Here is a 27,524-nt window from a genome sequence, read left to right on the forward strand (position 1 = left end):
CCCAAACCATGTTAGCAGTTATACCCATCCCCTTTCCAGAATGCTTCTTGGTTGATGAACATTCATTGTCTTGCTTACTGAATGTGTACAGTGAGGCACGACACCGTGCCTCCCATCATGTAATAAAGCATCTGACGTCTGCTGAAAGGGTTAAGCAGCAATCACAGTATGAAATGCTGTGCAGGCACAGCAGTGCGGCTGGAATAAAAGCTACTTTCTTTCCCCTCCTCCTTGTAATTCTCTCCTCCCTTCCTCACTCTGCCCTCCACCTCCCCAGGCTGTTCGCTGGTACAGTTCCCTCTCACATCTCCGTTCCTCTTCTACACCCATTCTGCATTGTCTTTGCTTTCACCTGGGTTGGAAGGGGTGAAGGATGCCACCCACTGGAGCAGTGCAATGACAAAGAGAAAATTTGGCTAAACCCAGGCAATGGACAGGAGACGCTTTCTACAGCTTGGCTAAAGAAAAACCCCTCCATTCATTTCATCCTGCTTCTTCAATAACATTTTTTGAAAGAATGGGATGTATACAAACCTCTGCGAACGCTAAAATCTACATGGAGACAAAGCTGAGCCTTACACGATGGGCTCCCAACCATTAGACGTTTTGCTCTCAATCTGCCTGTGTCTCGACCTTTCGTACCTCTCACTTTCGGGTTTGGATTTTAACCCACATAAGAGCTGCACCAAATCCCGTCTGTGGAGTCCGAGCTGGGATTTCTACCTTCTATGATTTGTCTCATGCGCATGGTGGATATAGCCTTGGAAACTATCGGAAAATAAGTCTTAATAAATCATCTACCTTATGTACCTGACGGAATGAAAGCATCCCATGACTTACAGTATGCTGGTGATTTAACCCTGTGCGCGCTGGTTCCTTGAGGTGATTGAATGAGCTGACCTTTCCCCCCCTCCACCGACTAATTCCAGGACCTTTAAACCATGTGTGATGCTAATTCTTGTCTGGCTTTAGATGGGGAGAAATAAGAACATATTGGGATCACTTGTCACATTTGCTGCCTGCTAATGCATCCTTCTGACTCACTGGCCATAAATACCTCCTACTACATGAGGAAAGCGCATTTTACATCGAGGGAAGGAAAGCTAAAAACAAGACAGGATTCCGATTCTTTCCCCGATGGGTTAATGTAGCTGTGATAGAGACGTTGGGAAAACACTGATGTCTCTGCAAGACAACATTTCTGTGTGGATCTGCTGAAGGCTCATGTCTGGGGTGACACCAGGGCCCACACTGTTTGGGGCATAATGGGGTTGTGCGAAAGGATTGGTCCTGCACACAAGGTCCAATCTCTCCTGTGGGATCTGCCAGAGGGACACAGAGAGAGGGGACTGCAGTGAAGAAAACAGGAGGGTAACTGGGACGACAAGTCTCCACAGAATCCCTAAACTCAACTTATCAGTCCTGGAAATGCCCTGCCCCACCCAGACTAAATGTACACAAGGCAACAAGGGCAATAGAGCTGTGACAGCGGAAGGAGACCAGTAAGGAAAGGAGGAACGCACAGGTATTAAGGAGAGGAATAGGATGGGTGTCATTGGGAACCATGGCATGTTCTGGTAGTAATGAATGTGTAGTCTATGTTCTTTCTGCAAACACACAAACAGACCAATTGTAGGTGTTCAACCTACTGTAAAGACAATAATAGTGTTGCTTCTTGTTCTCAGATACAACCAATAACTTCCCTTGGTTTTAGATTACGGATAATGTTCCTTGTATGTCAATAACGAAAACAAGGAACAGAAATAGATTTCAAATAGATTTTAAACAGATAAGGGTGTATGTGTGTGTGTGCGTGCGCGTATGTGCGTGTCTGTGTGTGTGTGTGTGTGTGTGTGTGTGTGTGTGTGTGTGTGTGTGCGCGCGTGCGTATAATGCTGGCTTTCACAATGCAAGTTAATGAAATGGCTGATCTGATTACACAAAGATTAGAACTTGGTTTGGAGGCACCTATAGAGGTCTATTGTAATATGAAGTTTAAGGAGTCACATTGGAAGGAATAAGAAGGGAGGGGGTAGGAGGGCAGATCCATACATGGCAGCAGAAACACCTAGAGGACAGGGCTCATATGCTGCAGGGATTGCACACACTCACAGGAATACAGAAATGCTGTGGAGAACATACACAGATCATGAACGACCATAAACATTCTGGTATAATAATAATCGATGTGTAGGCCCAAGGTATATGACCGTATAACATTCCATGTCAGATGTTGAATTGTACCATATTTATAAACTATAGTTAAGTGTATGATTTAGTAATCACGTAAAAGGCTGCCTTTGTTAACAATTCTAAATACATAGGGCAGTATTCAATGCTGGGGGCGAGCTGTGACAACTGACCCCCTGCACACGCTGTCCAAAAATGGAGCGAGGGGGCAACAGCATTTGCGGCAGCTAAAACAGTGAGGCTCACAGCTAAATACAGCGGGCTCCCAGCACTAGCCGCGAGCCTCGCTGTCCTCTAACCGCGAGGATTCCCCCGGAACACTGAATAGGGTAAGCAGCCGGTGCCGGGGTTAAACAGCGAGGATCGCTTGTTTTAGGCAATCTCTGCCGTTTAACCCCCTCGCAGGCCGCATTGAATACGCCCCAATGTATCATGTAGGGGGTCACATGACCATTTCCTTCATATATGGGGATAGTCAAACTGCTGTGGGGAGAAAATAGGAAGAGATTTCACTGCGACTGTTGGTTAATACCGGTATCCGGTGTAGCATGTCCTGTGCTAGGGCTGCAGCAACTACACCGAAAAAGCAAAAACATCAACTGTTCTCTGGGGTGAGAGCCAGTGACATTGACACAATATGCACCGTGAGAGATAGCTGCATCATGCTCGAAATGTAAATCACCAACATCGCAAGTAATTTATAATACCCCAATTAATAAGGAAAAACTCATGACAACGTGTCAAAACACCACAAATAACACAAACACCCCCCTCATTATATTTAGTGCTAGTTTTACATTAGAATGCTCGTATGTGCAATTTACATTTACTGCCGAGTTACGCAGGATTAAATATATATATATATATATATATATATATATATATATATACACACACACACACTGCAGTATGAAACAAATGTGTTATTTTAAGTGCAATGGTTTTTAAAAGTCTCCCCATTTAAAGGGACACAATAAGATGTGAAAGGAAAGCTGTTATTTTCTGCGAGCAGTCTCCTAGTAGAAGCACCAAACTCTACTGCACTTTATCGGTAGGAGGTGCTGTGCTGAAACATAATATGTAGGTAAATTTGAAACCGCATGGGATCATGTGAGCAATGAAACAAATAATTGAATATTTCTTAATCAAATCAATACCGCAACACTGAAAAGTATATTATATGTCATTCTGTCAGTAACGGTCTGCAGAAACCTGCAATACAGTCCTCATTACACTGGTGCAGCCCTCTTACATCAGGGACCATAACAATAGAAGTAACCGGTCGTTGTACGAGGCCTACGGGGTCACTCAAAGCCTCCATGGAGACCATGTAACGTCTATTATAATCTGCACAATTCCTGAATCTGGAACATCTGCTGGGCACTGCTGTAGTAACTCCCCTGCTCGGTGTCCAGCTTAACTCCAACGTGACCAGCATAATTGTGTCTTCAGAGAGATGCTTAGCAACAGGGTGTTCAGGTCTGGAGAAAGCAATGGGAAAGTGTCATTAGCTCGTACCATAGAACGATGTGGGTCTCATTCATAGGAGAGTGTACAAACCTGTGCTGCAGTATATCCTACATTGACAAGGACCGCAAAGAAGGGTTCCGCATTTCTACACTAGGGGTAGATTTACTAAAGCTTGTAAAACAGACAAGTGGTGTTGTTGCCCATAGCTACCATTCACATTCCGTCTGATACATTGATTCGTTGCTATAGCCAGTTAGCCAGTTTTAGAAGCATCAGTAAATCTACTTATAAAGGCCTGATTCAAAGTCATACTGTATGTAAAGTGGCTGCAAGGTCACGCCATGCACACATCTGAGGTTAACAAACCATCCTCTAAATTTCCAAGCTTTTTCCGTTGTTCCGGAGGTGAATGTGCGAATCTCTGCAATCTCAGGGCTGCAGCACCCAACCGTGTCGCCGGGTGTCCACACATAGGGAAAGCATGCTGTGGGCGTATAGGTGGATGGCAGGCTACTAAGATGGGTATGGGTTGATAGGTCAGCTGTGTCTATGTCAACAATTTTTGGTCGACAGTCAAAAGGTCAACATGCAATAGGTGGACATGGTCAGTCAACATCTGCAAAAGGTCTATATGGAAAGGGACGATGTGAGTGTGCCCAAAAAATTGGTGTCTACAGTATGTCAACATGGACAGCGTATAAGTGTCCCATGTACCCTCCCATGGCTTGCCGTGCTTTGGGCACGGTGTCTTGCTTCTTTCGATGTCAAACTTTTTCACGTGTCGACCTTTTAAGTGTCAACCTAGACACTGTTGACCTAATGACCACATCCTACCATAGTGAGGTAACAGATAGATCCCATAGATGTATTCATGAAGACATTTTGCACCGGAGATCGGCATAGTTGCCTCCCCTCCTGCCCACATTATACTTACATCATAGTTACCTCCCCTCCTGCATTCTGCAGGAGACTCCCTGACATAGCAGCAATCTCCCACTCTCCGTCATTAGTCTACCAATCTCCCTCATGTCACCTATCCCACATTATACTGTTACATCATAGTTACCTCCCCTTCTGCATTCTGCAGGAGACTCCCTGACATAGCAGCAATCTCCCTCTCTCCCTCATTAGTCTACCAATCTCCCTCATGTCACCTAGCCCACATTACACTGTTACATCATAGTTACCTCCCCTCCTGCATTCTGCAGGAGACTCCCTGACATAGCAGCAATCTCCCTCTCTCCCTCATTAGTCTAGCAATCTGCCTTATGTCACCCAAGCCGCATTGTGCAGTGGTTACCTTTTTACCTAGAAATCAGGGATATATACAATGAAATGGAATCCTCAGTGACATTTTACTGCATAGTTTAAAAGCTCAATGATCCCTAAGGCTACATGCATTTCAAATCAGAATTCTTGTGGACTCATATGGAACCACTTGTAAAACACAATACATAAGCGAGCCCTGACATGTATCAGTGTTGTTTCTTCAACTTGTACTACTAGATCTTACAAACTGCTTTGGGGCTTACCTTGTATGTAAGTCATTGTAGGACACACCAATAAAATAGAGTAGCGCATGTCCGCACGTCTAGGCGCCATCTTCACAATCTCCTTGATACGATTTTTCAAAAAGTAGGCAAGAATGGATATTGGGCCGGTGCAACAGCCACTTTCATGAGCAGATGCACAGGTGCAGTGTGGCCTCAAAGATGTGGCTAAAGGTGGCCATACACAGGTCCCACTTGTTCCTCAGATACTGTAAGTTGGATCTGATTTCCCTTCAACTTCCCTGGGAGAGCTACAGGCAATTTAGCACTTGATGTGTTATTCTTTGCAGGTGATTTCCCGAGGAACTGGCAGGGGAGTATAGGGCATTACAGGGCATCTCAACCGCTCTCTGGTGTACCGAGTCAGTGCTGCTTCACCGTTAGGTCCCCAAGATGTCACTATACTCAGGCCCCCGGCCGCAGACTTCCTGGGCTGCCCTGGAAGCGTCTGTTACCTTCTGCGGCTCTCAACGGGTGTGACAGCCATTGTGAGCGTGGACAAATGCATGGCCAGTACATGTGCCCGCCGCTGTATGTGTGAGGGTGGGTATCTCGGCTCCAGCAGTCAGGCACTGGCACGGACAACATGTGCACTGATGGCACACGACTGGCGGCATCCTGCCAAGACTCAACAGAAGATCAGATGTGATATATAGCAGGTGCTAAAAAGCATCTGCGATGTGCTGCTGACGGTCCGTTCGGATGTCTCTTATGTGCTGCATACAAGATCTCCAATACAATGAGCACAGGAACACATATCAGATACTACCCGATGTTAAACTCCTCCGATATGGCCAGTTTTCATCTGAGCCGATCCGTCGGAATCGGACGAAAAACAGGGCAAATTGGACCTGTTTATGGGCACCTTAACTGAATACAGGCAAAGACCCATATTTAGCTTGCACCCCTGAATCAAAACCTTAATGAGGTATGCCAGCCACAAAAAAAAAACGAAAAAAAAAAAACCCAAAACAAATAGAGAGTCTGCCGCTGAGAAACTTATCTCTCAACTGCCAGGCAGCCTTCTCTCTGGGTCCATGGACAGCAGCTGCCTGGTAGGAGTGAGGATTGGTTCCCATTGCCTGGCTTGACTGAGTGGATTGCCACAACACAGTACTAGTCGGGATTTTTGTTTAATTTCAAAACTCCTAAAATTTCCAATTGTACTGTAGGTGGAATTAGGCTTTCCTTCTTATAGAATTGTAAAGTAATGGATAGCGCATACCTGCCAATGTTTTATGCAGGTGATGTGGTACAAAGGAGTGCAAGAGGGAACGGACATGTGTGATGGGGAAGCGTCAACACTTGGCTGTCCCCAAGCTCCTATTTCCCAGCCCAAAACTAACCCTTCAAACATTCACCATTGCAGTATTTAACGGAATAACCCAAATGGCTGAAACCAGTGTTTTTTGGTTCTACCCTCTCAGATCGAGCAATCAAAGTGGCAATGTGTGCAATACGGTTTACTAAACGCGTATTAGCGGTCAGCAGAATGGTTTCCACATGACTGTCTGCAGGGTATATTTACATAAAGACAAAACAATATCCCAAAAGGGCGAAGGTATCCTAACTATGTTCTCAATTTACCAAAACAGAATTAAATGAAAGATTTCCATGTAGAGAACAGTGCGGCTCTGCTACATAAAGCGCAAATTCAGTCTTCTAAAGATACACATTTAAAAAACACAACATACAGTAGATAGCCTCATCAAATAGGTAATGCACAGACACAAGAGGACACACTGCAAAAACAGTGACCCATATTAATAATTTCACAAAAAATGTTGTAAATCGATATATACAGCCTGTCCGTATTGATTGGAGAGGAATACACCTCTGCTGCGTGCATTCAGCGTCAGGGAAGCTACAGCCTGGGGTGTATTTGTGCTGCACTGACATGAGATGGTGAAGGTTAGAGACAGATCCAGGCACAGATTGATATTAACCCCGACACTAAGCTCCCAGCAAAGATCTCACTAGTGCCTGCAAGATTGTACAGATACTCAGATAAAGGGGTAGCTGTCAATTGCAGACATCTATACTGGAGAAAATAATGAAGCAGAACAAGGAAACAAAAAAGTAGAAGTGGACAGTGGAAGTCAGATCATCAAGAGGAGAAATAAAAGCAAATTAAATGAGGGGAAAAGCTGCACACCGCACAAAGCCACCCACCGCGCAAAGCAGCACACCGCGCAAAGCAGCACACCGCACAAAGCAACACACCGCACAAAGCCGCCCACTACACAAAGCAGCACACTAGCTGTCTGCCAAGTGGAGTATAGTTAGAAGAAGGAAGCTTGTGGGTTCAGATGCTCAAAAGGGAGCACATCTAACTTTTTCACCTTAGGGGTGTGGTCTACGTTTATTTGTACATTTAAATGATTGTGAAAAACACATTGCTAGTGCCCTTTACTTTTTTAGTACAAGTACTGCCACTGACAAAGGCATACCTCCCAACTGTCACGATTACAGCGGGACAGTCCCGATTTTTGGGTCCTGTCCCGCTGTCCCACCCGCGGCAGGCATTGTCCCGCTGCGGGGGGTGGCAGTTGGGAGACCCCCCAATCTAATAGAATAGACGCTGTGCGCATGCGCACAGTGTCTATTCTCGCATGAAAATGAGGTTGCGGCTAATTAGCATAAGCCACACCCTCATTTGCATACACCCGCCCCCTTTTCGGACGCTCGCACGGCCTATTTCCCCAACACAGAAGTTGGGAGGTATGCAAAGGTATAATTAAAGACTAGTTATAATCGCCATCCATTGTAACATTGCAGCTGTTGTGCTATATGTTACATCTGCTTCCACGTGTGCACAATATCAGCCAGTGGCCTCAAAAGCTAGAGAGATATATTACATTAACAGTCACAAGTCAGATTTTCTTATACAATATTTGTATATGAGGTTAGTTATTATGAGTATAACACAAATGCTGTTCCGTAAGCTTACTATGGGTACTGCGAAAATTACAAAGTACCCACGCTACAGTATGAATATCTTATCTTTTCGGAGCATGGTACTTGTAGCCAATGCCATCCTAAGCCATTAGTAGTTGTCACCAACAGGCTACATTTCCCCATGGCTGGGCATACACAGTAGGGAAGCTGGGTCCAAACCTGGCTGTAAACAGAAAAAGGAAGCTATCATTATACTCTCTAGTATGTACCTGTTGGGGACGGGCTTATTACACTTGGCACTGGCATATTGATATCCTAACAAAGAAATGAGGATCAAATATGGTTTGAGGTAACAGGTTTAAAAAGGGGCAGACTAGATGGGCTAAGTGGTTCTTATCTGCCGTCACATTCTATGTTTCTATATTAGAGCCAAAATCCCAGAAAGAGCGCCTATAAATCATGCACAAAAAAGAAGATCTTAATGCCATTTTTGGTGATGAGAAACAATAGTATTTTGGGGAATATACTGGGTAATAGATTGGTCCCCTACCCTGTCAGCGATACAGAAGCCTACAAGAAATGTTTGTGAACATTAGCTTAAAAAAACAAAACAAAAAAGTAATGGTGTTAAAATTAAAATGTTTTGCACTACACAATGAAGAATACAATTAAAAATAATCAAGATTTACACAACGGGGTAATGTGCTAGTTGACAGAACGGTTTCACCATCAAGGTGACGGTCAAGCAACAGTACACTCACAGGCCTGTGGGATAGAGTCATGCAGCCTGATGGGGGAATGAAATAAAGGAAACTCTGAAAATTGATCTTGCAATACAAAGATGCAGGATGGAAATTCAATACTATCCAAGAGGGCTGAAACAGAGGAGGCCCATTATTCCAGTATATTCTGGTGCTAGCAGTCACAGGAACAGCACAGAGAGTGATGACACATTTATCATCTATTCGCATGCAGGGTGTGTGGTGTGAGCCATACAATGGATGTCAATACTCCAATATAATGGACTGAATTGAGATTACATTTAATTCACATTCTCAAGTGGGTATTTTATGATAAAACAAAACCATTTTACGATAGAATGCAAAAATCTGTGGTTTTCTCTATTATCATGAACTATAAATGTAATATATAAAAGGTATTTTATATGAATGTTAAACCCTTAAAAAGGACCTCAATGGTTACTCCGTACTGTAATGACAGTGACAATGCAGCCTGGTCTGTGCCGGCAGCTAGTTGTACAGCACAACACCAGACAACAGTCCAGCTCTGATTTATACGGGGCATTAGAACGGATAAGTAATGTCCCTTTTATTACATTGTGACTTCTTGGCTGTATATTAGACGCAGGCTGTGATGTTGTGTAGGCCTCTGATGAACTATGATAAAATGCCTGATGCCATTAATGAAGACTTATTTATTTTTCAAATGGCTGTTCGCTTTTGAAGTGCTGATTTCTTCTAAAGGAATCATACATAATGTAAATGATCGAAGTACGACATGCTAAATAAAACAGTGTTTAAGAGAAACTGCATCTAACAGGGAAATGATAAAGAAGGTACAAATGCTCCTGTACTGAAGTGGATCCATCACAAACTGTAACACCATATGAGTGCAGTGATAGGAAATGGGTAGAACACCACAATAAAGCAAGCCGAAAACAAAAGTATATTTTACACAAGTAGACAATTACAACTTTTATATTTTAATAAATGTAATACGGCTGTAGTATTATATCCGAACATAAAAGCGCAGTGTTCTATACAGAATTACATATATCTTAGATTTAATCTATCTGCAGGTAACGGTCTCTAATGAATGTTGATGGGGATTTGTGTTGTTACAATCCTACAAAATGGCATTCTTACAATGCCAACAGTATATTTTATTATGTTTTAAAGCACTAGTAGAAGACACCAACCAACATATTTAACAAATGATATCCATTCTTCTTGCAGGGGTAAATACTCGGTCTACCATGGAAAGCTTGGTCAGGGGTGTTCTGCTGGTAGGAAGCCTTGTGACCATGGTCCATTCTTGCCCATTCCATTGTACCTGCCAAAACCTTTCAGAGTCGCTCAGTACACTCTGTGCCAACAAGGGGCTTCTTTATGTACCACCTAACATAGACCGCAGGACTGTGGAGCTACGACTGGCCGACAACTTTATCAGAGTGGTGGAACAAGAAGATTTCCTCAACATGTCGGGGTTGGTGGACCTCACATTGTCAAGAAACACTATTGATAATATTCAACCTTTTGCCTTTGGTGATCTGGAGAGCCTACGGTCATTACATTTGGATGGAAACCGCCTAACTGCCATACACCAGGAAGCTTTGAAAGGAATGCTAAACCTTCAGCATCTTATCATCAACACTAACCAGCTTGTGAAAATTCCAGTAGCCACTTTTGATGATTTCCTTCTTACTTTAGAGGATCTGGATTTGTCATATAACAATTTAATAAGTGTTCCATGGGAATCTATTCAGAACATGGTTAGTCTACATACCCTCAATCTGGACCATAATCTCATAGACTATGTCATGGAAGGCACATTTTCGGAACTATACAAACTCTCCAGACTGGACATGACATCTAACAGGTTGCATACACTACCTCCAGATCCCCTTTTTGTCCGTTCCCAGACTGGAGTTGTTAGCCCTACCCCTTATACATCAACAATTGTGCTTAATTTTGGGGGGAACCCATTTCACTGCAATTGTGAGCTTTTATGGTTACGTCGACTAGTGAGAGAGGATGACATGGAAACATGTGCTTCTCCTCCACAGCTAGCCAGGCGTTATTTCTGGTCTATACCGGAAGAGGAGTTCACCTGTGAGCCTCCACTAATAACTCGTCACACACATCAGCTTTGGGTGCTGGAAGGGCAGCGAGCAACATTAAAGTGCCGGGCAATTGGTGACCCAGAACCGGTTATCCATTGGGTATCCCCAGATGATAAAATAATGCCCAACTCATCCAGGACTGCTTCCTACCGAAATGGAACCTTGGATATATTGGTTACCACAATCAGGGATGATGGAGCATATACTTGTATAGCGATCAATGCTGCTGGGGAATCAACAGCTCAAGTAGACTTAAAAATGATCCCTTTGCCTCATCGCAACAATGGGACAGTTAGCGTACTGAGGCAGGATCCTGGGTTTTCTGACATTACCACTTCATCTAAGACATCCGCCAACGCGACGGAGGAAAGAAAGACACCAGAAAATGCTGTCGTAGTATCTGATGTTACTTCATCTTCTGCACATATACGATGGCACATGAACAGATCGGCTTATGTTGTGTGGATGTACCAGATCCAGTACAATTGCACATTGGATGAAACATTGGTGTACAGGTAAGAGAAACAAATTCTAAATGTATTACTATGAAAAATTCAGCATTACTCATAGTATATGTTTTCATTGCTTGAAGTGCAAAATAACTGTTACATAACGGTTTGCAGTTGAACAACCTTTAGATCTTACAATGTCGATACAGAAATATTGATTTGCATGTATAGTGGGTTAAACGTCGAGCCTCATGTAAAAGGAAGGATAGACAAATGGCAAATGTAGGTCACATAACCCTTAGAAGGTGAAAGATGACACTTTGCTAAAACAATGTCGTGATTGGTGATGCACTCAAACTGGCCTATAGCTATAAACACTTCTTCTCCCACACCTAGAATCCCAGTTTGTGTTAGAACTCACGGCTTATTATAAATAGGGCACTGCCTTTAGAACAAGCTGCACAATACCTTTGTTATTTACAAGCTGCTTTATCTACAATATCCTCATTCAGCCGTTGCAATAGATTGGTGTATCAGGGAGATGCGGCTCTACTCTGTGATTTTCTAATTCTGTATTTTTATTCAGTTACCGAGGCTTACCTCGTTATACAATGGTATAGAACAAAAACCCATGCTTCCAAATATTCACATAAACAATACAGTACATCCATAAACAGACGTTTGAGTGTCATTATAGAAGATGCAAAGAACGTAACGCTTGAAAACATTAATGGCTTTATATACATTTTCAAAAAGCCAACAGTGTATAAAATAATGAAATAATATAATCTACAGGAAAGCGATGTGCAGAGGCTGATATAACGGTGTTCATAACAGTCTAGACACAAAACAATTGATACAGTTTGTTTAACATCATAATTTACCTTTTGGTACAAATTATTTTTTTGTCGTCATTTACCATACGCTAATTTTGCAGTGTCTTGGAAGTTATGGTGATATAAAAGAAACATTTATTTATTTTTTTAACAATTTGGGATACAACAAATATAGGGGGGTATTCAATCTGGGATCACGGCTGTTGATCCCCTCCAACAGCCGTGATCCGGGCCAGTCTGTGGTCAGGTCGACCGCATAACGACAGACGGGATTAAATGTCCCGCCTGCCGATGGGCGCAAAGGGGGCATGGCTGTGAAAACGGCCGTGGATTGTCGATCTGCGGCCCGGATAACGACAATCCACGGCCGTTATTGGCAGAACGGGCCCGACAGCTTCTGAAGTAGGGCCTGTCCTGCCGTGATCCCGCATCAATGCTGCCGTTAATGACAGCATTGAATAGGGAGCCGCCGCTATTTCCCACGTTGGAAATAGCGGTGGCACATTGCATACCCCCATAGAATCCTGGGAGCAAAAATTATGATTTAGAAAAATTTGGACTAGGAACAGCGTGGTTTCACATACGTTATTTTATTCTTCTTGTGATTTTAAGATGCCAGGATAATGCCAACATTATCATACACGTGTCCTCATACACCTACTGTACTGCTTCATTTATGCACTGTATGGGATGATATATACGCAGACAAGACTAGGCATTCCCAACCTTGGTCCTGATAGCACACCGACCAGGCACGTTTAAGTAAAACCCTGGTTTCAGCCCAGGTGGTTAAAATCAAAATGAGATTTCCTGTGCTCAAGCATGGCTATCAATAAATCCTGGACTAATATTGGACTAATGTTGTGCCTTGAGGGGTTTGGTAGGGAATGTCTGTACTACACTCTTCGGCACAGGTAGCGATCCCCATGCCTGTGTAATTTCTCCTGAGTTTTGCATCTTAGGGGGATATCTTGTGATCTCTGGCCATGGATCGCAGGCCTACTGGAGGCTAATTAGCAACAATAAGTCTACACAAGCCAGGGATTGGTTTTTCCTAAGACAGACTAAGCAAATTCCAAGAGAGCAGTCCCGTTTCCAGTGAAAACTGGTTTGAGGATGAAAGCACAGGTTTTACTGAACTTGTGTGTTTTCGCAGAGAAACCAGTCTTTTATTAAGGACAACGTATTCTGTGTGAAGAAATCCTGGAATCCTACACCAGATATTTCTATGGCAGTACAGAGCCCATACTACAACAAACAGCCAGAGGGAGTCGAAGCAGAATGAGATGTCTTGGTTGATTCCACTCAGAGCTGTACAGAGGGCCTGCTTTGGGATGCTGTGTTCAGTTGTGAGAACATCTCCTTCAGAATGATTTTGTTAAGCAAGAAAGGAGACCAAAGAAAAACTACAAGAAGTGAACTTAAAAAAGTTTTCACCGCAAGCTCTTCCCATAAGAAATTCCTGCAGATGGCAATGGCAGCAGAATTATCTCTGATATAGATGGACTGAGGGCAGATAAATGCTGTCTGCTAGGATGTGTAAAGGGCTACTGCGGTTATGTCCTCTTCCGCCTAGTGTACCATATGCCATACAGTGTGCGTGACACCCGCATGACTGAGCTGCTCTGAGAGGCGTAGTGCATCTTACGCTAACTACAAACGCAGTGATAAGAAAGAAAAAGTGCAGCGCTTACTAAAAATGATCAATTGGGTATTAAGATTAAAAATAATTTATTAATACTGTACATTATAATTGTCTCTATATATTGATGTTGTGACGAATAGCATTTCATAGTCATCTGACAAGTTTTTCAAAGGTAGAACACTCATTACATGGTCAGGGTTTATATACCATAGCACACGAAGCGAAGCGCATAGTTATCCAATTGTTTATCAATAAAAAGATCTTACTTTTTAATATATATATATATATAGAATAAGTCACATAATGGAGGCAGACCTATTTTATATGGATAGCTTGTAATTTTTACAAACCTAAAATGGTTTTATAGATGCTGATCTAGTAGCACTGTGTTTTTCGCCCCACTTCTGGTCACTGGAACGCACGCCGTGTCCCAGCTTCCAGTAAGTGGAGCGCACATGTGATTAGCAGACTTCCTGTATATGGACATCGACCGCCGCCATTGTCCTTTTTAGAGTGCATTTATAGATTTGATTTTTAGTATTATGCAGCAATTTATATGCAATTTGTCACAACATCAATAGAGACATTTATGATTATGTATTAATAAATTTTTAAATGTAAATACCTCATTAATCTTTTTTAGCAAACGCTAAACTTCCACTTTTTCTTTGTTTAAAATGATTGGGAACTGACCTACTTTTCACCGATTGGTAAATACATTTGTTCTTAGATGCAGTGATAAGCCACACAAAGTGTTCTAAACTTGCAGAGTCACAGACGAAGCACTGGAACTTAGCATGAGAAGATTATGTGGCTGCAGCATCTTAGCACTTTGTATACATATATTCAGACTCCTTGATACATAGATGTACAAAGGTCACACATATTGTGGCTTCGCTTCTTTATAGGAAAGGGCTGCATATTTTGAGTAAAAAGAGGATCTGCACAGCAGTGTTGCCCGGTATTCGGTGCGTAAGTGGGGCAATTTGGTGTATCGATAGAGTACCTTGGCATGTTCACAGTCCAATAAATGCTCAGCTACGTCAATATTGACATTGTGTAGAAATCTGAACCAAGCTCTAGGTCTTTTGGAAATAGGCTTAATACCAGAGTCACATTTAAAGTAAACGGACTGCCCACATACAGTGAATAAACCATTTTGTGTGTCCAAGAATTTTTTATCCTTTCAAAGAACATCAAAAGGGACTTCAGGAGTGCGGGCAAGTACATGTGATGTCATAGCATCACGTGATAGTAATGCTATACGTATGGAGCCTTCTTCAGCTAGCCTTCTCTGGAGAGCCATAGCTCACCACCAAGGCTTATCTGTTGTTCCCAGCTACAATACAATACATAGAACAATATAGTAGGGGATTAGCAGAGGATTAAGTCCGATAGGTCTGGTTTACTTCATCCTATTAAAGGGCTGGATGAGGATGACTCCATCTATCTATCCATCTATATATAGTAGTGCACTGGTGGCTCTAATCACACTTATGTTACACAGATATCTATTTCCTATAAGACAAATGTATTGTCAATCCCAACTTCCAGTTTCATTATGCCTCATACACTTCTAGACAACTGAACATGATTACTTAATAAACTTCAATTTACGTCAATGTGTGTCTGCAGAAAAGTCTGAGTACAACAACCCCAGGGGATGGTGAAGCCATATTCCACTAACAGCCATTTCCCTAAAGACTACAAAATGATAGCATTCTGTATGTATGCAGATAAAGTGCTGTGATCACACACTGTATGGATTGACGATAAAAGTGTATACAGTACTATCCAACTGTGCTGTGAACTAATGTCTGTCAGAGCCCCAACAGATAAAAATTCTCTGAAGGTTTTCCATATAGTAGGATTAATGTTCTTGGTGTCAGCAATTGCGTGGCAGGCTCATCCCATGAAGCATTGAGCTAGTGCGATCAGTATGGTTTTTATTTATAAACTACCTGGGTGTGATGTTCAAACAGTAAGCAAATGGTTGCCGGTCATTTACAATAATGACCAAGCAGTTTATGGGAGCAAAGTACATATATAAGTACTGTATTCTAGTACACGGATTTACATCAGGATGACAATTATGTTGGATGGACAGGTCTCGTAACAACCGGTATTGTGCTCTGTGTGTAACAGATAATATAATACACTGAGGCTCTGTTCTGGAAATCTACAGCAGTTAATTCTTTTGGGTTTTAAATAGAACTCTACTTTATCAGTTAATTAAAATGATTCAATATTCTTATTAAGGTGTAGTACTCACTAGGTGACATACATAATTCTAATGGAAGCTAAGCTTACAGCCCCCTTGCCTTCTATGAATAAGTAAATAATGAAGTTTAGAACTGGCTAAAAGTTGTATGTTATTACCATTTCTGGTGGAGTCTGTTGCCATACATAATCTGAAATGAGAGACAAGAGAATACAATTGCATTGTCCTCCAGTAGGAAAAAAAAACGACCACAATGTTTTTGTAGCCTCACGCCATCATTATTTAGGAGATTGGTAGCTCGTATCTAGTCCAGATTGTATTTTACTGCAGCAGCTGAGTCTACTGGTCCGCTTGGAACAAATACTTATTTTAACGGCAAAGAAAAAGTAAAAGTAAGGTAGTAGACTTTGTTCTCTACTATTTTGGCAATGCTGATGATTTAATGTTAATGTAAGCTCTATGTACTAAAGTATTCTTTCTTTCAACAGGATTCTGCCATCCACAACCAAGCACTTTGCCTTGAAGCATTTGGTTTCAGGAGTAGATTATGATCTTTGCATACTGGCCATTTTTGATGATGTTGCAACCTCACTGGCTGCTACCAAGTCCTTAGGTTGTGTTCAATTTTCTACAGGAGAGGCATATCCAGACTGCCGGTCTCTGCATGCTCATTTTCTGGGGGGAACATTAACTATCATTGTTGGAGGAGTCATTGTGGTCACATTGTTGGTCTTTACCGTGGTTATGATGGTAAAATATAAGGTGTGCAGCAGTTCCCGGTCTGACATTCCTAAGGTTACCAATGTTTATTCACAAACCAATGGAAGCCAGGTGATGTCCAATGGCATGCTTCTACAACGCAGGCTAAACAATGAGTCTGCCAAAGCATGTTGTTCCCAGGGGACTTATAAAGAAGAAACAGGAAGGGTTGTACATGGAGTTAAACCTCAACGTAGAAAGGCTAGGCACAGAGAAGTGGCAGAAAAAGAGGATGAGAAAATCATTAAGGCTTCAGATGCCGAGGGTCCACACTGGGGTTCAAGCCCTGAAGATGGCTCTGGTTTTGGAATTCCAAAAACCAAGCGGAGTTGTTCTGTAGACATGGGAGAAATGGCAACCACCACATGCTATAGCTATGCCAAGCGACTGAGTGTTATATGGACAAAGAGGAGTCAGTCTGTGCACGGCATGCTTTCCCACTGCGGGACAGAACTGCACAAGGGAAAACCAGTATTATTCACTGGCTCAGATGAGCTTGAAGAAAGTGTAGTGTAGCTGATGACACTGCTACAGTACACTCAGAACTGTTCTAGCAACCACTGCATAGTGGAAGTGCAAGTATTCATTTGGTTGAACAGCAGCTAAATATTCTTCAAAAATGAGCCATTAGCAAGCACTTCTTCAGTCTCAAAAATGTAACAAATATTGTTACATTTGCAATCTGATTACAAATTGGTTTATTGTGAGATTGCCAGAGTAATAAAAAACTGTTTCCCTGGCCCTAAAAAGGAATACATTATTTATGTGTGGATGAAGCTTATGATGTTCTCTGTGGATGTGGTGACACCTTGTGATTATATCCTTGGATGTATTGGTATACAACCTTTCTTGACCTCAGAGGTTTGTTCCTTATTGGATAAGTGAAATGGAACCTAACCAATAAGCTACCAGGAAAGTTCTCAAAGGCCTGAAAGTGGGGAGTCTACTGCAGCAACAGAATCAAACATAGTTTTTTTCAGAATCATAAAGACTGTTGGGGAAACCAAATGCAAATGACCCAAACCTGAAAATCTTAGGAACAAACTTGTGAGGTCTGAAAAAAGAAACGCAAGACTGTGACATAAGGACGCACATCAGGAGGTGTCACCACCTTTCCAACACTTGCTGAAAACTTGTCAGGTGGGTTCACAAAGCCATGGAAAAATAACTGACCATAAAAACTCAAACAATGATTTATGTCATGTACTGACTGTGTTGTCCAACAAATGATTAGAATGAAGCCAAACCAGTTTTGATTAGCCTTCAGGCAATGGATACGAGTCCTGTACACCATTCTTGGTATACCCTACTGTAATGGATCCAAAGTGGGACCTTGTATTATTTTGCCATTAAATGTTCTGCTTTCTCCTGATTTACCCTTTTCATACATGCCAATGTTACACAGTGAGTTAAAATGGCTGCAGCACTTTAAAGTTCAAGTTCTCACTAAAGTTAAAACTATAAAAAATATATAAATATCTCTACTCATTGGATTTTTTTAATCATTTGCCAATAAAAACAAAAACAAAAAAATAGTGGTGTTTTGAAATGAACTAACAAAAATAACTGGTTGTGGTGTATAAAATCCTTTGCCCATTACAGTATGTGACCTCTGTATAGTAAGTGCCCTTACATACACTGGTAACACTAATCCGCATGGTAAATGCGCTCTAGAGCTGCCCACTTCCAGAAGTCCACAGTTATTAAATATCCCTGATTCATAAAAAAATAAAATCAGGAACAAGCTGTTAATTGTTCACAATATTTTAGTGCCAAATGCCTTTAAATTACACTTTAGAGTGGAATCTATAAATGTATTTTAACACGTGTCATGTAACACCAACACCTATGGTTTACAGCAATGTTAATCGGGCCAAAGTGTGTATGTGTGCAATAATCAATCTGCCGGGTCAGAACGTTAATCAAATCTGCACAATTGATCAGCAGTTCGCATTAGCAGAAATAAAATAATAAATGATTACATTAAGTGAATCCCCATTATTGTGAGATTAACTATTTATTAATATACTCGGATGCCGACACAATACCGACACCAGTATGCCGTTTAGCAACAGAAGACTGGTCTTGGACTGCAGGCATCTATGAGTGTGCCTGAATCCTTACCGCTGGCATCCCAAACATAAGGCTGCAGGGTTCATGCACCAGGTGGCACTTAGGGTTAGCCATCAGAGAGGGAGGGTTAGGCACTTAGAAGGGGGGCTTAGGCTGCGGTTTGGATGGCTGGGTAGGAGGGTTAGATTTAGACACTAGCGTGGAGGATTAGGGTTAGGCTGCAGAGGAGGGGGTTTAGAGTAAGACAGTGGGGGATTGGGTTAGGAGGGGCCATACGGTGCCCATGTTAGGACTCCTTTCATCAGGATGCCAATGTCAGTATCCTGGGGGATGCCGTCATTTGGTCTACAGCATGATGGTCGACAGTCATTAGGTCGACACCATTAGTTTGACATGGGAAAAGGTAGACATGGTTCTAGGTAGAAAGGTCATTAGTTCAACAGGTCATTAGTTGGACAATGTCTAAGTCGACAGTCAAAAGGTCAACATGGGGTTTTTAATTTTTTTTTGAGCCGACATGTGCCGACAGGCAGTATTTCATGCCCTACCATCCACTAGGGCGTGGTGGGAAAATAAAATAGTGTGCCGAGCGCAGTAAAGCACCGTGCCCGATGCATGGCGAGTGCAGTGAGCGATGCGAGGGGATGCGGTGCACTTGAAACTGTGTCCATGTCGACTGTGTTGACATTCTGGTAAAAAAAACATGTTGACATTTTTACTGTCGACAGACAAAGGTCGAACAACCTTTCGACCTAGAACCATGTCGACATTTTCCCATGTCGACCTAATGTTGTCGAATGACTGTCGACCATCATGCTGTAGACCAAATGATCCCAAACCATATTCTGATCGTTGGCATCATCTGTTTGTATTCCGATATATCAGCCATCCAAATAAATGACAATACAATGATGTGTTTTAAATAAAGTATAAAGAAAAAAATCTGGAAAAGTGGAACAATTTGCATTCCACTTGTTTTACAAGGAGCGTGGTTTAGGACAACAAGAGGCGTTTATATAGAGAAGAAACGGGTACAAATATTTTTGGTTTTGCATTTGGAGGATTTAACCTACATTTACTTGCAATACAAAAAGCACATTTATTAGGATTATCTGAAGTGGTTGTTACTAAAAAGAAATCACTATTATTAATATTAAAATACCTCAAAGAGGTCTTCTGCTGCCCAAATAAAGGATTAAAGAGCATCATTGGGTCTAACAAAATGCCCAGTTTGGTAAGTACAGCAGACTGGTCAGTTCGGATTATTACTGGGTTTATACACCAATAGATTTCCAGGCTCTTTGCTATTCTCTTTTTTGAGTTCTCCCTCAAAAGAAACCTACAGTACCAAAACATATAAAATATTTAATAAGAACAAAAACCCGGGGAGACACACAGGATATGCCACGGATTTTGCTGTATGTTAGAAATAAGCCCAGTGCATTTATTTGTAGTGTAAATTCGCAGCAGTTTGTCCAGTCTACATACATATCTACTACCCAGTACCCCTACCCCATTGTTGGTTTGCGGTTTACTGCTGCTTGTATGGCCATCGCCTTGACAATGGTCCGCACCAGGACAGAAACGTCTGCAGGCTATCGCTTTTTATTGGATTAAACTCCGGACTCATACTTTCATGAGAAGTCCGGTGAGTGCTGTTTTCCCTCGTGGGATTTCTGGGTATGTAATTGGGAGTGCTGACTCATTACAGTACTTTCTAAACAGCACCCCAGCAGACACCTGGGTTAAAGGTGAGAGTGCAGGGATTTTAGATAAATATATATATTATAATACAGTAGTGAAGACAGCACTCATTTACAGAGAATAATTTATCTTTAGAAAAACATCGGTGCATAGTTCATATATTTCAATAGTCTCTCTCTCTCTCCAATGGAAGAAGGCACTCAAACAAGTTTAAAACCACGGTGTATTAAACTGGGCCAACATATAGTGGGGACACAGCCCGTCCTCAAGATGGAATGGAATTGTTTGGCCGACCATAAGATTGTCAACACCGTTGGGTCGACATACAGGAAAGTCAACAGGGGTCTAGGTCGACATGGGTCCATGTCGACAGGGGTCTAGGTCGACAGTGAAAAGGTAGTCATTTTTTTACCCGAATGTCGACACAGCCAACATGGACACAATTTTAAGTGTACCGCTGCACTCGCCATGCTTTGGGGTACGCTGGGCACACTATTTTATTCTCCCACCACGCCCTAGTGGATGGTAGGACATGAAACCTTCCTGTATGTCGACCCAACAGTGTCGATCTAATGACTGTTGACCATCTGATGGTCGGCCATTTGACCGTATAGATCAGGCATGTCCAACGTTGGCCCTCCAGATGATGTGAAACTACACATCCCAGCATGCTTTGCCACAGTTTTGCTATTAGAGAATTCTAAAACTATTGCAAAGCATGCTGGGATGTGTAGTTTCACAACATCTGGAGGGCCAACGTTGGACATGCCTGGTATAGATTATAGCCCATGTAACAAGAATGTGTACAAAAATTACAAATGGGCTATTATCCTGAGGACGGGGCTGAAGTTCCTATATTATATATACTTGCACACACAACCACCCACACCCACACCTATCTTCACAAATATAAAAGCATCTACTAAACTATCAATATCTAAAATATATAATTGCCTATGAAAAAAAAAACACCTACAAAGCCAAATTTTAACAAATTTCAAAAACAAAATGTATATTTGGTAAAAGTAAAAAAAAAAATGTAGGTTGTTTTTAAGTCCCTCTAAGTACAATGACTACAATACATAGGTTCAAATGAAAGCGTCCTTGTCTGAGCAGGTTTCAGTTTCAGCACAATGGACAGCAACAAACCCCAGCTTCTAATAATACAACTGGCCAGCAGTACCGGCAGACAGCCTCTGCAATATTCACATTACACTGTACAATGCATTTTGTAATTACTAGAGACAGGATTATATGCAACATAAAAAGCTTGAAATATGCAAGAAAAAATACTTAAAATATGCATAAAAAGTGTTAAAATATGCTACATTAAATAATAAAAGTAATTTTTTACTTATTTATTTAAAAATCAGCATACAATGAGTTGCAAATAAACCTCAAAAATAGGCCCAAAGCATCTGCAGATGTCTAGTGCTGTACACAGGATTTGTTTTCTTCCTGGCTGCTACAGGAGACTGCAGCGTCCAAAGCTCTTCTTGCATCAACTACACGGACCCTCATCTCCAGCGCCGATGGATCAAATGTCATCATACCGTGTGAGGGCGGCGCAGTGGAAGGCTTCTTCCCTGCGCCACATACTCACTGTGACACGACATTTCCTCCACGCCGCGTGATGTCACAACCCTTCCGCCCACCTCCTCTGCTGCAGAAGTCTGTCTCTTGGTGTCAGGGGCAGGCAAAGGTTCTGGAGCTTTGTAATGGCATCCGCCCCGACTGATATATCGACATGGATTGGCAGCCTAGAGCAGTGTCAGACCTAGCGTACATCCAAGGTTCCCCACACTGCGCACATATTGCCCCAGGCTGCACACTCTACCACTACCTGGCCAGCAGCAGCAGGGCAAAGCAGTGCTGTGACTCGCGGGTGGAAAGGGGGCAGGGCCTAAAATATGCACCATCACTAGATTTTAGGTAAAATATGCAATAACCAGTGAGAATGGGCAAAATATGCAAATGCGTATAATCCTGTCTCTAGTAATTACAATAAACATGTATTGATCACACACACACACACACACACACACACACACACACACACACACACACACACATATATATAATTATAATGTCCAGCACAACTTTCTTGTGCTGCAGCTCTGTGGGTGCCTTCTTTAAAGGGGTGTGGTATATGGTTCCGACAGTCAGGATCCCGACAGTCATTAGCCCGACGTCGGGAACGGACTGGGCGGACTCAGACAGCGGGGCAAGCGCAACAAAGCCCCTTGTGGGCACAGTGGCTCGCCGCCTATTCTATTCTCCCTCTATGGGGGTCGTGGACCCCCACGAGGGAGAATAGCCTGGGCCGTCGGGAACCTAGCATTCTGTGTTTTAGCAATTCGGGATCCCGATGTCGGGACCCCGTCCGGCACCCCTTTAAAGAATTGTATATCCAAATAAGCAGAGCGGCACGCCGTCCATGTAAAAAAATGCTTTACTAGCAGATACAAGCAACGTTTCAATGAATAAAGCCCAAGGTCCAACGTGCGCCTGATGAAAATGCTTTAGGCACTGAAACGTTGCTTGTATCAGCTAGTAAAGCATCTTTTTATATGAACGTAGTGACGCTCTGCTTATTTGCAGATAGAGAAATATATATATATATATATATATATATATATATATATATATCTCATCTATATACAGTATGTCTAGTGTCATTGAGTCTACGAAACACTGCCATCTGCTGGCAGAGAGCAAAACTACATCTCTTTCTCACACATGTACAAACACAGAAGGTAGCAGACTAGCTTTCAAAACTTTGCTTCAAGCGGGCTTACACACACACATACACATTGATTTTATTGGCTATTCAGCTCACGTTTTGGAGCAAACACATGTGACAGCATATAGCCAATAAGATCCCGTTTTGAGATCAGGGTAAATCCGGACCTGCACATCTCTACTTACAGGTAGTGATAGATTTCAATTGCCATGTAGGTTCTACTCTGCTGCCCCAATGCTTGGACTCCTACATATTGTCCAGGTGTAGCAGAGGTTCTTTGTGTATGGTGACCAGTTAGGACATAGCCTGTATTATTCCAATGTGTTTCAAATGTATTGGCATAAGTCAATAGACGACGAACCGGAAAGCAGAACAGAGGCTTCACTTCCAGCTGTATGGCATATACGGTAAGACCCACTTAGTAGAACATGCCCACCCCTGCTGTAGACTATTACTTATCCAGGTGATACAGTAAGTAGTGTTATAACTATTTGCTTCCAGATGCGATGTTCAGCAATCAGAAAACATTATTTACTGCTAAACATTGCTTCCGGAAGGCAAATCGTTACAACACTTCTTATTACCTGGATAATTATTGCTTTAGGATGAAGGATGTAATATTCAGGACACTCTGCATTGTGTACAGAAGTCACACTAAGAATACTATTACTGGACAATTGCCATGAACGTGAAAATTTCTGTTGTGTGTTTTAGACAAACCTTTAAAGAAATATTTTCAGGTCTGTATATAAAGGAAACTGTAAAAAGTGCTATACTGAAAAAGAACAAACAAAAAAATGATCGGGCACAAGAAGGTCTTACCAAAGTCAAACTCATTTCTAGAAAATACTTTACTGCTTTCACTGGATGTTCAAAATGCTCAAAAATTTCAGTGAGTTTTCCGCTTCCCATTTATTGTACTTCCCTAGAGAATTGTGGTGAAAGGAAAAGCTTTTCCACTTGAAACTGTCCTCTGGGATCTCACAGGCACGCACAGCAGGGGGTATATTAACTAAAGGTCAATTTCTGAATTTTTTTTTTATTGATTATAGATATATTAAAATCAATCTTATTTGATGTTGGACTTGCAGGACTTGAACACACATTTACTACCATTCAAAAATGAATACCATATATACTCGAGTATAAGCCTACTTTTTCAGAACATTTTTTATGCTGAAAAAGCCCCCCTCGGCTTATATTCGAGTGAGGGTCCCACTTGAGTCAATAGGTTTTTTTGTTGTAAAATTAGGTGCCTCGGCTTATATTTGGGTCGACTTATACTCGAGTATATACGGTATATAAAAAATGATTGGTTAGTAAATGTGTTTTGGGGCCAATCATCAATTTTTATTTACTTAAAAAACATTCAAAAACAAAATAAAATATGACCAAAAAAATAATAATAATCAACCTTCAGTAAACACTCAAAGGTGTTAATATCTCTCCACGGGAACATCACATTTGCATAAAGATGTAAAGGAAGAATGACAAATATTTTGGCCCATTACTAACAAATGTAAGGAAAGAGGGGAGTGGAACGCACAGCCAACTGCCGACCGTGATTATGCCGACAGGAGAAATAGGCCGTTTTTTCACCTTCACCCGAAGCCAAGTCCGTAGTTTTCAGCAGATATCTCCCTTTAAAGACCCTGCATGCACTTTCAATGCTCTCAGCAGAATATACATCACATACATGTAATCCAGCTCAGTTACCCAAATCCACCCCCTGTATTTGCTCTAGCTATAATTAGCAGCTGCATTTATAATCACAGGTCAGTGCATCCTCACACCCTTTTATATATTCTGAGTTTCCAAGACAATCAAGTGGAGATTAATGGAGTAAGTAGTCCCCCATGGAGTAAGTAGTCCCCCATGGAGTAAGTAGTCCCCCATGCCAGAGCTCATTACAATTAATCATGTTAATCATACATGTTCAATGTATAGCAGCTACGAAAATGCATTTCATTAATCAAACTCCTCTTCACTTCCAATCTGTTTCCCCAGCAATGTTAGAAATAAAAGCACCATTGCACGATGCTGGGTTCTGCTCTGTATGATTACACGAGATTGCACAGATTAGCACAAATCTCCTGTGCAAGAGCAGAAATGAGATCTGCCAACCAAGCAATCAGCAAACCGAGCTCACTGATGAATTCTCCTCAGCACTGCAAACTTGCTGGATTAATACCTCACGGGTGGCAATCAGCAGTCAATACAGGCAAACATTTCATTAAATATATATATATATATATATATATATATATATATATATATATATATATATATATATATATATATATATATATATATAAACCAAGTGTCATTTACTTTTTACTTCAAATCCCACTTCGGAACACATTCAATAACATTTAAGTGATAAGATACCTGATAGTCTCGGTACTGAAAATGGCACATAAAATTCACAGCACATATGAGGTTGGTACAAATAATTGGAACACTTCTACCCCTCTCACACCGCAGCTATAACACGGTATACGGCCATTTTTATATGTTTTGAAATGGATATAGCTGCAGTGTGAAAGCTCCAGATTGAATTTACCGGTTCTAGAAAACCGCTATTTCAAAACAATTTAAAAGAAGGGTATACAAAAGAATTTAAGTGTGCTAGACTATGAGTGCGCAGTAAGCTGCAATGCCAGTGACTCCTATGAGTGTGGAGTTCTCCCAAACCTCCACCAAACAGTGTACATGCAAAAAAGAAGTTTCAAAGGTATCACTTAGCTTGCGCTTTAAAAGAAGGATCCAACACGGTTCTGAGTCATTTACTATGCAGTGTTAATGGCTCAGAACTGGTATTTAGTACCCAGGCAGCATCGAGCAGTGAGCTGGACCTGCTCCGTGCATATCTAATGAGCGGGGACCCAGCACAGTGCATATTTAATGAGCAGGGGGGAGGTGTGTATGTGTTACTATTTCTTGCCTCCAGCCGGCAAAGATTGTGCCATTGAAGCCACGGAAGGCTATAGGCTGGATCCCTGCATGTCACTGCCCACAACCACAACTGTTTTCTATGGGTGAAACAGGTGTGTCAGGAGGTACAAAAACGGTAATTAAACAGTAATATAGGGGTTTAACTTGCTCTGACCCGTTTTAAGAAACGTTTTAAAGACCGGGTCTAAGCAGGTTTTGCGATGTGAAAGCAGCATAAGTTAGCATAGAGGGCAATGGTGGTTTACAGTACATAGAAAACTAAATAATTACTTTTATGGTGACACACACCTAGAGTGGAAATAGGGTCACCTATAAATTATTCCTGACCACCTTTTTCCCCCCATCAGAAAAAAAACAACAACAAAAAAAACCAACAAACTCCCACCCACACCTTGCTAACATTATAAAAACGTGATGTAAGTGTGGTAATAACTACAATGATTATAGTAACTGCCCCATGAAGGGTGACGCCAAAGGAGAACAAAAACAGACGCGCTAGAATAGAAACAGAAATGCATGTTGTTGTAAGCTGGCGTCTTGTGGGCACCTGACCTAAGCAGTTGCTAGGAGACTCCAGGTACATAATATTTACACGGTTTTACTATCCATTTATTTATACGCAGCATTCTGGTATTTTTCTACTCTGACTTCAGGTTTTTCCTTCTGAATGTCATGTAGTTTACAGGGGACTTTTATAATCATTGTGATTCATAGGATTGCTGTTATTTAAAAGCCATAGTGAACATTTTATTTGATCATTTTATATTGAAAATAGTATCTTAAAATGATTGCCTGTTTGTATTAGAACTACTATTAGTTTTAAATATCGCATAGGCATAATATTCAAGGCAGTGTTATTTACATTTCGGAACAATCAATCTACAATGGGTGAATATACTCCATATAATAAAAAAATAAATAGAGATTAAGTATCAACAATATAAACAATCCAAGGCAACCAATCGGTGTCATTTCCGCTTTCTATTGGCCCCTCTACAAAATGTGAATTGCAGCTGAGGCAGCCATAAAGACGCGTCATAACAGCAAATGGCAACAGCAAGCCTCCTGCAGCTACTTCTTGGGCCCTCGTCTTCCAGGATCTCCCACAAAGACGATTTACAGTATGGCCCGAATGCAATCTGGGGGACACAATTATATTCATATAATC

The 27,524-nt window shown here is 41.7% G+C and overlaps 2 protein-coding genes across 2 annotated transcripts in view; one reads left to right on the top strand and one right to left on the bottom strand.

Annotated features, from left to right (window-relative positions):
• PC (pyruvate carboxylase) overlaps positions 1 to 27,524 on the bottom strand; it is a 401,728-nt gene that overhangs the window by 35,924 nt on the left and 338,280 nt on the right. The gene's annotated exons all lie outside the window — the stretch shown is intronic.
• LOC146046071 (leucine-rich repeat and fibronectin type-III domain-containing protein 4-like) lies at positions 231 to 18,253 on the top strand. Its single transcript, XM_083165244.1, has 3 exons — positions 231 to 1,525; positions 10,085 to 11,486; positions 16,611 to 18,253. The coding sequence occupies exons 2-3, from the start codon at positions 10,105 to 10,107 to the stop codon at positions 17,395 to 17,397; spliced, it is 2,169 nt and encodes a 722-aa protein (XP_083021370.1). The 5' UTR covers positions 231 to 1,525; positions 10,085 to 10,104; the 3' UTR covers positions 17,398 to 18,253.

Source organism: Crinia signifera, chromosome 11, assembly GCF_055691185.1.
Source record: "Crinia signifera chromosome 11, ASM5569118v1, whole genome shotgun sequence".
In the NCBI taxonomy this organism is placed as follows: Eukaryota; Metazoa; Chordata; class Amphibia; order Anura; family Myobatrachidae; genus Crinia; species Crinia signifera.

Excerpts from the sequence above, each read along its gene's own strand:
- LOC146046071 (XM_083165244.1), top strand. The coding sequence starts at position 10,105 with ATGGAAAGCTTGGTCAGGGGTGTTCTGCTGGTAGGAAGCCTTGTGACC. Across the intron at positions 11,487-16,610 it reads GATGAAACATTGGTGTACAG|GATTCTGCCATCCACAACCA; the intron begins GTAAGAGAAACA and ends TTCTTTCAACAG.